The 14,156-nt window shown below is 40.0% G+C and overlaps 1 protein-coding gene across 2 annotated transcripts in view; it reads left to right on the forward strand.

Moving 5' to 3' along the window:
* Positions 1–14,156, forward strand: part of LOC137618820 (eukaryotic translation initiation factor 3 subunit G-like) — a 64,222-nt gene that overhangs the window by 21,647 nt on the left and 28,419 nt on the right. For both annotated transcript variants that reach the window (XM_068349028.1, XM_068349029.1), the window contains exons 4-5: positions 4,161–4,307; positions 7,116–7,280. In XM_068349028.1, coding sequence (XP_068205129.1) covers positions 4,161–4,307; positions 7,116–7,280 — 312 coding nt within the window. The remainder of the gene's footprint in view (positions 1–4,160; positions 4,308–7,115; positions 7,281–14,156) is intronic.

The raw sequence follows: 14,156 nt of genomic DNA on the forward strand, positions 1-14,156 counted from the left end.
AGAGCTGTGGCTACTTCGATGGCCTTCAAACAGAACCGTTCTCTGCAGAGTATTATGGATGCAACCTATTGGAGGAGCAAGTCAGTGTTTGCATCATTCTATCTCAAAGATGTCCAGTCTCTTTACGAGAACTGCTACACCCTGGGACCATTCGTAGCAGCGAGTGCAGTAGTAGGTGAGGGCTCAGCCACTACATTCCCTTAATCCCATAACCTTTTTTAACCTTTCTCTTGAATGCTTTTATTGTTGTTTTTGGGTTGTTACGGTAGGCTAAGAAGCCTTCTGCATCCTAGTTGATTTGGCGGGTGGTCAATTCTTTCTTGAGAAGCGCCTAGGTTAGAGGTTGTGTAGAGGTCCTTTAGTATGGGTTGCAGCCCTTTATACTTCAGCACCTTAGAGTTGTTCAGCCTCCTAAGAGGAACGCTGCGCTCAGTAAGGAAGACGAACTTATTAAAGGCAGAGTAATGGTTCAAGTCGACTTCCTTACCAGGTACTTATAATTTCATTGTTATTTTGAATAACTGATAATATGAAATACGGGATACTTAGCTTCTTGATTAACATGTACACTGGTTTTCACCCACCCCCCTGGGTGTGAATCAGCTACATGATTATCGGGTAAGATTAATATTGAAAAATGTTATTTTCATTAGTAAAATAAATTTTTGAATATACTTACCCGATAATCATGATTTAATTGACCCACCCTTCCTCCCCATAGAGAACCAGTGGACCGAGGAAAAAATTGAGGTGGTGTTGTCAAGAAGTACTGGAGTACCTGACCACAGATGGCGCTGGTGAGTACACCCCCCTCTTGTATAGCGATCGCTGGCGTATCCCGTCCGTAGAATTCTGTCGGGCAACGGAGTTGACAGCTACATGATTATCGGGTAAGTATATTCAAAAATTTATTTTACTAATGAAAATAACATTTTAATGTTGTTACTGTTCTTAAAATATTTTATTTATCCTTGTTTCCTTTCCTCACTGGGCTATTTTTCCTGTTGGGGCCCCTGGGCTTATAGCGTCCTGCTTTTCCAATTAGGGTTGTAGCTTAGCAATTAATAATAATGATAATAATAATATAAAGCTCTTAACCCTTTTACCCCCAGGCTATTTGGAAATTTCCAACCTTTAACCCCCAGGGGTTATTTTTTTTCAAGCACATTTTGCAGTATATTTTTTTTCAAATTGCTCTAACAGCCTTAATTTTCATCATAGAGAGGTCAGGTTGGTCTCATTCTCTTGGAAAATGCCTGGAGTTTCTCAAAAAAATTATCAAAAATATGCAAAAAAAAATTCAAATAGCAGTTTTTTTGCAAGGACATACCGGTACGTCCATGTGGTTAAAGGGATGAGTTTTGTGAAATGTACCAGTATGGTCTTTTGGGGGTAAAAGGGTTAATAGTAATAAGAACATTAGAAGTCATTTTAACATTAGAAAACTGGACGATATGATGAATGGATGGCGGTGTAGGGAGGAAGGTAGGAGTCATTGCCGGGAAGGGGAATCCCCTTCCATAAAAAGTCTGGTAATTGAGGTTTCGGGGCAGCTTTTCCTTTAATTAAAAACTGGTCGAAGCTTTGTTGCTTTTAGCCTTTTTGCAGAATTTTACGGTAATGAGACATAGCATTAAAGAAGGTCCTCAACTTATTAATTGGTTCCAAGAAGCCGAATTTTGTTATATTTTGTTCGTCGAATTGTTTCTAAGCCAAATCTTGTTAAATTTTGGCCTAGCATAGGCCTAACCTGATTCCCATGCCTATGATTTCCAGCTGCAAAAGTGAACAATTAGTCAGGTTTCATGTGCAATAGAAATCAGGTTATTACAAATGTTGTAAGGGTAGAAGAGACTTTAACTATGGTAAGCGGTTCTTCTAAGAGAAGGACACTCCAAAATCAAACCATTGTTCTCTAGTCTTAAGTAGTGCCTTAGCCTCTGTACCATGGTCTTCCACTGTCTTGGGTTAGAGTTCTCTTGCTTGAGGTTACACTTGGGCACACTTATTCTAACTAAATTCTCCTCTTGTTTTGTTAAAGCTTTTATAATTTATAAAGGAAATATTTATTTTAATGTTACTGTTCTTAGAATATTTAATTTTTCCTTGTTTACTTTTCTCACTGGGCTATTCTCCGTTTTGGAGCCCCTAGGCTTATAGCATGCTGCTTTTTCAACTAGGGTTATAGCTTAGCAAGTAATAATAACAATAATAATTGAATGATATAATCTTTATTTATTACAGTATTTTTTTTATCTTCTCATTGTTATTTTCATTTAGATTTGTGTTTGTTTCGAGAACGTCTGTATCGTTTGAAAAGGTTTACAGCTCTGCATTGATTATAACAGCATTGACTTCTCCACATCCTCGAGTATTTGAGGCCTTTGCTTCGTCAAAGTAGTGACTCCTTTGGCAACATTAGCTCCTCCCTTTAGCATTTCTTTATTCTGTAAAATAGTCGATATCTTCTACTTAGCCGTAGAGTCTTCGAGAGCACGATCCAACGCACTTATTACATTTTCGTGTTTCGCACTGATTTCCTTCTTCAGTTCGATGTTTGGTCGCGCTGTTTTCCTTTTTTCATGTCCACTTTCACTCTTGTTCTTCTTTGGATCCATATTTAACCCTTTTACCCTCAAAGGACATACTGGTACGTTTCACAAAACTCATCCCTTTATACCCATGGACGTACTGATACGTTCTTGCAAAAAACTGCTATTTACATTTTTTTTTTGCATATTTTTGATAATTTTTTGAGAAACTTCAGGCATTTTCCAAGAGAATGAGACCAACCTGACCTCTGTATGATGAAAATTAAGGCTGTTAGAGCAATTTAAAAAAAAAAATATACTGCAAAATGTGCTTGAAAAAAAAATAACCCCTGGGGGTTAAGGGTTAAGTTCCAAATAGCCTGGGGGTAAAAGGGTTAAGTGCTTATGAATCAAAATAAATAATAAACGATGCTAACCAAAGATGTACCACAGTGTAACGCAGAAGATTAGCCAGAGCGTATGTTTACGTTCATCCGAAATCCCCGCGAGTCTTGTTACTATCGAAATTGTGGCCAGGAAGCTCTTCACAAACACACACACACACAAACAGGGGTAAAAACATAACCTCCTTCCAATTTTGTTAGTGAAGGTAATTACTGGTCAGGCCCTATCAGCTATCTTATCCCTATATTGATAGGAGATTGCTAGAGTCATCTGCCTTGCACAGATAGAAAGAAAAATGATGAACCAGTTCAGATCTAGGGGACTTCTTCCCCCCAATAATCGAGTCTCCCTATCTTAAAGGAGGAAAGATTTGAATACGAGCATGAACTGATGACGAGGGTTTAAAGGTAATTAATATTTCTTCCGTTTATCCCGGGGTTAGCCTTAGGGCGCGTATCACTCCGCCTGAGGTTAACCCTCACAGAAAACGGAAGTAGGGTAAACTACACAAAACTCTGGTCGGATGGGAGGAGATCCCAGATACTCCTAAGAAAGTAGTTCGAGGTAAGTACGGTTAGGAAAAATACAAATTACTAAAAATTTGTGTTTTCTTCCGATTATTGAACTTGCCACTCCCACCACTTCTCTCAGTCCGGAGCCATAGGTTGTTTGGATCACTTGTCCACATTCACCACTTTTCGTTAGATATGTTGACGAATAAGAAGGCTTTTTCCAGCCACTCGGAAGACTCAGGTTAGTATAGCTAAGAAAAATACGGTATTTTCAATTTTTTATTCTTAATGTGCTGAAAGTGGTTTTATTTATAATAGTGACAAAACTTTACTAAATTCTTAAAGAATGGAATGATCGTTTAGAAAAGGGCAATGCCCCTTTTATTTCGAGTAAAAGAAAAGGAACTTAAGTATTCAACAAAATGGATATTTACTGTATATTATTATAAAATGAGATGATATTCATTACTGTTTGAAGTCTTATAGCCATTCCACACGATATGAAAGAAATGATTTCAATATAGGTGGATATTCTGGCAATACTTTCTATCAATTTGAAGCAGTCAATCAAGATAAATGAATACTTTAATGCGTATAATGAGACAGTTCTGTCGTATCATTCCAAGTAATGAGCACTTTGTCAATTGTTGAATTTTTATATCGAATGTCTTCGTAGAGAAGCGCGTGACCTAACCGACCCCTTTCGTTACAGATCGTCAGTAATTACCGCATTGAGAAGGTGCGTGTGGCGAGGACCATCGCCAAGAGGAAGACCTGGGCCAAGTACGGCCTGAGCAAGACAGACAAACCGGGACCCAATCCCGCCACCACCATAAATGCCGAGGATGTTTTCATGCACGTGAGTAGAGATTGATCCTTCTGTTGGGGTTTGACGTAATTTGTGTGCGTGCGTTTGTTTGCGAACAGCTTTTTGGGCACAAATTTTAATTGTAGACTAATGAAACTTGCAGGGATTAACTGCAGGAAATGATTGAATTTTGGAAGGTTAGAGGTCACGGTTAAGCAAAATGTCTAATTCACGTAATCAGCCATAAGTTTGAACATCGTTGTCACAAAAACTTCAAACTTGGTTAACCCTTTTACCCCCAGGCTATTTGTAACTTTCCAACCCTTTACTCCCAGGGTTTATTTTTTTTTCAAGCACATTTTGCAGTATAATTTATTTAAATTGCTCTAACAGCCTTAATTTTCGTCATAGAGAGGTCAGGTTGGTCCCATTCTCTTGGAAAATGCCTGAAGTTTCTGAAAAAAATTTCAAAAATATGCAAAAAAAAATATAAATAGCAGTTTTTTGCAAGGACGTACCGGTACGTCCATGGGGGTTAAGGGATGAGTTTTGTGAAACGTACCAGTACGTCCTTTGGGGGTAAAAGGGTTAATAATTGAGTGTATGAAAATACACGCCAATTAATACATGTTAAGATCAAATGTCTTATAATCATACAATCATAGAAATGATTGTATGATGTCTAGGGATGATTTCTAGGTTTGGTACGTATTTCTAGTATGGGGAGATTTCCTCCAAAATGGCCGCCATCTTCTGGTACGTATTTCTAGTATGGGGAGATTTCCTCCAAGATGGCTGCTGCATCCAAAGGGAAAACAGTCTATGTTTTGAGAGCGGATGCTTCTAGATGAAAACTACAAGAGACTGGATTTGTTCAAAACATTTTTCTACACCAGATGAATGCCGTTTTGTGCCGTTTATTGGCAATATATAATTAGATTGATGAATTGGCCAATTACACTTCAATTCCATCAAAACAAATGCTTAACTCGCTTCATTATATGAGTTTAACGAATGTGGAGTCAGCTGAACATAAGTGTTGTTACGTTTAATGAATAAAGAGTTAGATCTAGTGACAAAGAAGTTACTGGGCGAAAATAGGTATAGACGGGTATTTGTGATCTCCACGAATATGTCCATCAGACTGTACAGTATATGCATGGTGATTATACAGGGCACCAGACCACGAGGAGCCCCGAAAATGCGCTATAAAGATCAACTAAAGCGCACCCTGGCTCTAACTGACATCGATCCTTCCTCATGGGAAGAAACAGCCAGGGACAGGAAAACCTGGAGGAGTACAGTACACCATGGCACCGTGGACTTCGAGGAGAAGAGGAGACAAAATGAGGAGGCTAGGAGGAGAAGAAGGAGAGAGCGATTAGATCAGTCCCGCCCACCACCTACCCTCCCCTGTGAACACTGTCCGCGACTCTTCCACCACAGACTAGGACTTAACAGCCACATCAGACATAAGCACCCACCCCAAAGATAGGAGGCTGATGGCTAACGACAGAACCCAATACTCGGACACGAGCGGGCGCCGACGACGATACTGTGCCGCAATTTGCAGGTCCCAGGGGCCTTATTGGGCTGTCCTAAGCTGGAATTACACAATGGTTGGTATATGGTCTACGTGAAGTTATATGTACCAAGGATGAAATAATGAAAACTGAATAAACAACCAATGAATCAATCAGATTCTGAACTGAAAATTCCTTTCAAAACTTACTTTAGTGCGAGGGATATCTGGCCGTCTCGTCCACCAGTGCCTTTGTATATACCATGTGCATAACTGGCCTTATATATTTTGTTTGCAATTGCTTGAATTTCCACTAGCACAAATTCTTGATACCAAGTTCTTTCTGCATTCACATAAGTTTGGTCTGTAACAAATCTTGCAATTACACATCAGGAAAATACTTGAATATTGGCTCGGTAATATGAGGAGAAATGAATAAGGAATATAGAGTATTTTTAAGTTAGTAACAACTTTGAAATAGATCTTTCACATATAATCTACGAAGTGAGACTCGTGTCAACCTATTCGGCATAAAACCATTCGCAGCAAGTTTGAACCTCTCAAGTTCCGCTGATCAACTGCGAGGTTAGGAAAGCAGCGATTGAATTTACTCTATTGGTTATGAAACTTTGAGATTAAAAGGTAGTTTTGCTCATACAGTAGGTTCTCAACTTACAGACTTAATAGGTTTCAAGAAACTGTTTACAAGTTAAATTTTGTTAAAGTTTGTTAAGGTTTCATATGAAATAGATATCAGGGTATTACAAATGTTGTTTTGCTTACTCTATTAAATATAATGTTTTATTACAATATTTCTTTATATTATCTTTATTATTTTCAGTTTGATTTGTGTTTGTATCTCTAAATATCTGTTAAGTCAAATGTTTCTAAGTTTGGGGCCCTCTGTATTTTTCAGTTAAAGGACTTGATATGAAGCTGAAACTAATTTAAGATTCATTATTAACAAGTTAACCCTTTTACCCCCAGTCTATTTGGAACTTTCCAACCCTTAACCCCCAGGGGTTATTTTTTTTTCAAGCACATTTTGCAATATATATCTTTTAAATTGCTCTAACAGCCTTAATTTTCATTATAGAGAGGTCAAGTTGGTCTCATTCTCTTGGAAAATGCCTGAAGTTTCTCAAAAAATGATAAAAAATATGCAAAAAAAAATGTAAATAGCAGTTTTTTGCAAGGACGTACCGGTACGTCCATGGGGGTAAAGGGATGAGTTTTGTGAAACGTACCAGTACGTCCTTTGGGGGTAAAAGGGGTTAAATATATCTTCCATTAATGAAGAAATTAAAAATGCAATTCGTTTCGTTTCTTTTCGGCAGTTTTTGACCAACAAAGAAGAGGACCAGAATGAACAGGAGGACCTCAAGAAGAAGCTCCTGGACCAGCAGAAGGGTCAGGTCAAGTGTCGTCTCTGCAAGGAGGACCATTGGACCAAGCAGTGCCCTTACAAGGACAAGCTGGAGCCGTTGCGCACGTCTCTGTTGGTCTGTATATCGAGGGTTTCTTGTTGCGGGTTATTACCTCCGCCAACGAAATTGGAAGGTTATGTTTTCGTTACTGTTTGTGTCTTATATGGTTGTGAACAGCTTCCTGGCCATAATTTTAATCTTAGAGTAATGAAACTTGGAGGGATTAACTGTTATAACTTATGTAAAAAGCTGGAAATGATTAAATTTTAGAATGTCAAGGTCAAAGGTCAAGCAAAATGTCCAATTCACGTAATCAGCCATAAGTTTGGACATCGTTGTCACCTTGACTTCAAATTTGGTTCATATTTGATTGTATGAAAATCCACGCCAATTAATACATGTTAAGGTTAAAGGTTAAAGGTTAAGGTTGAGAAATAAGCTTCTGCAGAAAAGGTCTGTGCTCTACTGAGTGCCCCTCTAGTATTTTTACGTTTGCTTATGGGTAAACAAGTGAATGAAGGTGTGGGTAGGTTACTGATATTAACACTTTTTATGAATAGAACTTACCTGGCAGTTATATATATATAGCTGAGTCTCTGACTGCGGCAGAATTAAATCGAAAATCGCGGCAACCGCCTTGTGGTGGTTGTGTGGTTAGATGGTTAACAACCCTTACAGGGTGGTACTTGGAATCATTCCCATTTTCTGTTCCTCAGATTATCTCTGCCGGCCGGATCGACAACATCGTTGGTCCGCCTTTCAGAGTTTTTCGGATCGCTTTCCCTTCATCGCCTGTTTGGACTTCGTTTTTGGTGAAGTACACTGTGTTGGGATTTGGCAATCGTGTTATTTTTGTTTTTTGTCTTTTTTCCTTCATTATCATGAGTGAGAAAATTCATTATCGTGTTTGTGCGAATGATATTTGCAAGGTGAGGTTGCCGAAACTTTCGGTTGACCCTCACACTATCTGTATGGGTTGCAGGGGGTTTGAATGTGCCTTAGATAATAAGTGCAAGGAATGCGAGGTTTTAAGTGATAATGATTGGTTAGCTGTGCAGCGCTATGTGCGCAAACTCGAGATTGATAGAGTTAGAAGAGCTAAATCAAAGTCAAAGTCTGCTAGTGAGCCTAGCTTAGATTTATCTATTGACCCTTTGCTTGTAACCCCTTTGGAAGGTATTCCTTCCCCAAATGTAGTGACTCCTGCCCCTTCTACAGGACCTGTGCCTACGGATGACCCTGGGTATGCTAAATTAGCTGCTGAATTGGAGGCCATTAAAGCACAGTTGGAGGCCTTTAAAGGTAAGTGTGTTGGTGAAATTAGTGCTTGTGAAAGTGCAGTGGAGGTGGCGACTGATCGAATCTGTCATACCCCTAGGTCTAGACCTCTACCAAGCTCCCAGGACCAAGGGAGAAGGTACGTCGAAAGCCGAAAGGGGGTGAGAGGTGCTTATCCTCGGTCAGTCGTCGCCTCTGACAGTCCTGTTGCGATCTCCCAGGCTGCTCTTGACCGCCGTAGGAAAGGCGTGTCGGATATGTTTGTGTCTTCGCCTGATCGTTCTCCCAGACGTAATTGGCGTTACGAATCAAGACCAATGAAGAGAGGGTGGAACCGGGACGTGCAGTCTCGTTCTCCCTCTCCCGGTTCGAGTAGCAGAGACCCTGATCCTTCGGAAGACGATTTCGATGTTCCTGTTAAAAGGGCGAAACAGAGAGTCCTTAGCCCAGTTAATCCTGCTAGACTCCCTGCTTCTTCTGCCAGCGCTCCCAGTCAAGCCGTACGACAACTGCCGTCTTCGGCACCGCGAGAGCCAGCGGAGGTTGCTAAAGCTTTCATGGTTGTTATGCAGGAACAACTTTCATCGTTAGTTAAAGCTTTCAGCCACCCTTCTCAGTCCGTCAGACGTAAGGACGTCTCTGCCTGTTAAGAGATCTTCTTCTAAGAGAGATTTTAGTATCTCTCCCAAGAAACCTCTGCGCACTTCGTCGGCCGTACGACAACGTGCACCCTCTTCATCGGCACGCTGCCAGGAATTTCCTTCCCCCCCCTCCCGCCGCCAGGACAATACTGCCTCTCGTTCTCGGCGCCGTGACGATTCCGTTTCCCTTTCGAAACACCTGGACGTTACTGCCTCGTTTCTTAGGAAACAGGATGAATGCAGTCTGCATTTTCAAGGCGACGGCAGCCTGCATCTTCAGGACGCTTCCGTTTCTCGTCATCGTGACGATACTGCCTCTCGTCATTGTGACGATACCGCTGCTCGTCATCGTGAGGATACCGCCTCTCGCCGACTGGGTGTTAGCGGCGCTCGGCGCCAGGATTCAAACAGCTCTCGCTGCCAGACTGCTGGCAGCCCAACTCTTCGGGATGTTATCCTTGAGCAGGACCTCGAAGATATTTCGGAAGAGGAAGAAAAACCTGCCGACTCTTCTAGCGATTACAAGGTTCTTTCTCGCTCTCTTTTGGAACTTTATGGGGAGGAATTTCAACCTTCGGCCCCTCGTTCTCCTCAGTCTCAATTTACCAGGAAGAAAGCTACTAAACCTTCGGCCTTCATCAAAATGAAACTTTCAATTTCGGCCAGGAAAGCTCTCGCTAAAGTGGTTGATTGGATGGAGGAACGGAGACAAGCTGTCAAGACCACCTTTTCTTTTCCACCGTCCCGGCTCGCTTCCAAGGCCGGTATGTGGTATGAGACAGGGGAACCTTTGGGGTTAGGAGTGCCTTCCTCCTCCCAAGGTGACTTCTCGGCTCTTGTGGACTCGGCAAGAAGGCATGCTTTAAATTCTGCCAAGGTGATGTGGTCCATGTCGCAGCTTGATCACCTCGTCAAGGGAATTTTCAGGGTTTTCGAGGTTTTCAGCTTCCTGGACTGGTCTCTCGGGACTCTGGCCAGGAAGTCTGAACTCCTGGAGGACAAGAAGGACCTGACGAGTATCATGTCCTGCATGGACAAAGCTCTAAGGGATGGAGCTAATGAATTGGCTTCCCTTTTCTCAGCAGGGGTCTTAAAGAAGAGGGCCCTTTTGTGCTCCTTCACCTCTAGATCTGTGACTGTTGCCCAGAAGTCGGAGCTGCTTTACGCCCCTTTTTCTCGTCATTTTTTTCCTGAAGCTCTGGTCAGAGATATCTCCCTTTCTCTGGCTCAGAAGGCTACTCAGGACCTTTTGTCTCGGTCGGCTAGAAAGACCTTACCTGTTGCTCCTGCTCCTCTGAAGGAGGAGGAGAAGAAGTTTCACCAGCCCTTTCGGGGAAGGATCTCCTCGAGAGCAGATTTTAGGGGGAGAAGACAAGAGTCAGGGCCAAGGAGCAGCAGGGGTGCGTTTAGGCCTCGGTCCAAAAAATGAGATGGAAGTCCTCCAGACTCCAGTAGGGGCAAGACTATCTCGTTTTTGGCAGTCTTGGGAAAGGAGAGGGCCGGACACTTGGTCCCTCTCAGTCGTCAAGGAAGGTTACAAGATCCCCTTTTTAGCTCCTCGGACACCCCTTTAAGGGTATACTCGGACGCGAACGACCCCGACGCCAAAAAAAATTCTTGAAAAATCAGTTTTTGCAGTAACCTCCTTTTTTCTTTTGCCAAAAAAAACTTCAATGAATGCTTAAAACAACTGTAAAGATAAATACTACTCATCTGCAGAAAAACTATTTATTATAAATATTTTAAAAAATTAAGTAGAAAAAAAAAGACCTGACATAAAAATTCATAAAAAAAAGTTTATACATATATACACAAATCCTTTTAGGAATTGATTCTTGAATGTTTAGGACACATCTTGATGTATTTTGGATGAAGTCAGACCCATGGAGGTGAAGATCTGAAATGAGAAAAAAAGGGTAACTTTTTTTGGCCAAAAAAATTTGTCCAAATTTCATGAATTTTTTTGGGTACCCAAATGAAATAGGAAGTGGCTAATTTTTTTAGGGAATAAACATATGTTATCTTAAAATAGAAATATGTAAAAAAATCTTCATTATTTTGTAAATTACATTTATATCAGGGGCCATATCTAAAGGTAATTTTTTGAGTACTTAGAAATTTCGTAAAAAAATACATATATTTAATATATAATATGATATTTATGCAGGTAAAAATATACCAAAATATCACAAATTCTATAGGGAACAAGAATATATATAGATAGGGCAGCTTACGCTTCGGATATGTCCACAAAATGGCCGCCAACCACACTGACTCAGACTCCCTAATCTGCCACTTGAAATGTAGGAAGGGTATGTCAATTTCAAGGTGTTATTTACTAATCTAATTATTATTGGATATGCATAAAAATTGTATGGTGGGTTGCTGGATAATTGTCGATTATTTTACGACTATAAAATTAAAATTCTGACCCAAAAAAAATTTTTTGAAGGGAAATAAAATCGAAAAAAAAAAATGTAAAACAATATATTTTAGCTAAAAAAATTTGATGATATTCAATCAAAAAAAAAAGTAAACAAAATTTTCCGACAAATAAACATCTAGAGGAATCATTACTCTGTGATAGTTCCTTAGTACGTAGTAATTTTGAAAGAATTGGGAAAAAACGAAAAAATGGCAATCACCGGAAAATCGAACACATACCTATATATACGCCATATCTGGCTAAAAAAAAGATAGGCATGGGTAGCCAGATCATCTAGAAACACTTTCCAACACTATAAAAATATAAGTTTTGCGACACTACTTGCCAATTCCTTACGGTAACATGACTAAGCGAAAAAATGCAAAACAAATAAAAAGTGGCACTCGCGGAAAAATGGCTAACATTCTAATATACGGCATTTCAGAAAAAAAAAAATTCAGCCACGTGCTAGGCAAACCATCAAGGCACATTTTCCGACAAATAAACATCTAAATGAATCATTACTCTGTGATAGTTCCTTAGTACGTAGTAATTTTGAAAGAAATGGGAAAAAACGAAAAAATGGCAATCACAGGAAAATCGAACACATACCTATATATACGCCATATCTGGCTAAAAAAAAAAGATAGGCATGGGTAGCCAGATCATCTAGAAACACTTTCCAACACTATAAAATTACTGTATAAGTTTTGCGACACTACTTGCCAATTCCTTACGGTAACATGACTAAGCAAAAAAATGCAAAACACATAAAAAGGGGCACTCGTGGAAAAATGGCCATTCTAATATACGGCATTTCAGAAAAAAAAAAAATTTCAGCCACGTGCTAGGCAAACCATCAAGGCACATTTTCCGACAAATAAACATATAAATGAATCATTACTCTGTGATAGTTCCTTAGTACGTAGTAATTTTGAAAGAAATGGGAAAAAACGAAAAAATGGCAATCACAGGAAAATCGAACACATACTTATATATACGCCATATCTGGCTAAAAAAAAAATAGGCATGGGTAGCCAGATCATCTAGAAACACTTTCCAACACTATAAAAATATAAGTTTTGCGACACTACTTGCCAATTCCTTACGGTAACATGACTAAGCAAAAAAATGCAAAACAAATAAAAAGGGGCACTCGCGGAAAAATGCCCAACATTCTAATAAACGGCATCTCAGATAAAAAAAAGACATGCACGTGCTAGCCCAACCATCAAGGCACACTTTCTAACACATAAACATGAAAAAAAATCAATAATATACGGCAATTCCTTACTATGTAGTAAATTTTTACAAATATTGAAAAAAAAAACAGAAATTGGCAACCGCAGTTAAATACCCAATATACCAATAACTACGTCGTATCTGACAAAAACAAAATCACGCATGGGTAGCCAGATCATCTAGACACACTTTCCAACACTAAAAAAGCAAAAGTTTTACGACACTATTTCGCAATATCTTACGGAAAAATGACTTGGCAAAAAAATGAAAAAAAATGAAAAAGGGGTACTCTCGGTAAAATGCCCAACATTCTAATATACGGCATCTCAGATAAAAAAAAAGACATGCACGTGTTAGCCCAACCATCAAGGCACACTTTCTAACACATAAACATGAAAAAAAAAAGAATAATATACGGCAATTCCTTACTACGTAGTAATTTTTACAAATATTGAAAAAAAAAACAGAAATTAGTAACCGCAGTTAAATACCCAATATACCAATAACTACGTCGTATCTGACAAAAACAAAGTCATGCATGGGTAGCCAGATCATCTAGACACACTTTCCAACACTAAACAAGCAAAAGTTTTACGACATTATTTGGCAATATCTTACGGAAAAATGACTTGGCAAAAAATGAAAAAAAAATGAAAAAGAGGCACTCGCGGTAAAATGGTCCTCGTGGTGATGAACGACATTTTAACTAAAAAAAAAATCATGCACATGGTAGCCAAACAATCCACCAAGACTTTCCACAACTGATAACCTATACAAGTTGCACCATTCTACGACAATTTCATAATACGTAATAACTTTGATAATTATGCAAACTACCTTAGAAGGGTAAACTCGGTCGCGCTCGACCCCGACGCGTCTCAGAAATCGGGGAAGGAGTACAGCTACAGCAATGCACATCTGGACACTACTAGAGCGTGTAGGGGAGACACCTCCTGCAGGTCGATCACCCACAAATTCAGTCACGGGGGTGAGTCACGTGAGAAAAACCTGTTTTTTTTTTACGCTCGGGGTCGCGAACGACCCATCGTACCTATCCAGGGTTAAAGAAACCACCTCTCTCAAACTCTCCCCTGGCCTTAGTGGCTCAGTACACCGACGCGGGGAAACGAGAGGCTCTTCTGGAGCTAGTCGACCAGATGTTGGTCAAGGGAGCAATAGAGCCAGTTCAAGACCTCGCCTCACCAGGCTTTTACAATCGCCTGTTTCTGGTTCCCAAGAACTCGGGTGGATGGAGACCAGTCCTAGATGTCAGCTCTCTGAACGCCTTCATGGAGAAAACAAAGTTCTCCATGGAGACGACTCAGTCAGTGCTGGCTGCAGTTCGTCTAGGAGACTGGATGGTTT

The sequence above is a fragment of the Palaemon carinicauda genome, chromosome 25 (genome assembly GCF_036898095.1).
Source record: "Palaemon carinicauda isolate YSFRI2023 chromosome 25, ASM3689809v2, whole genome shotgun sequence".
Lineage (NCBI taxonomy): Eukaryota > Metazoa > Arthropoda > Malacostraca > Decapoda > Palaemonidae > Palaemon > Palaemon carinicauda.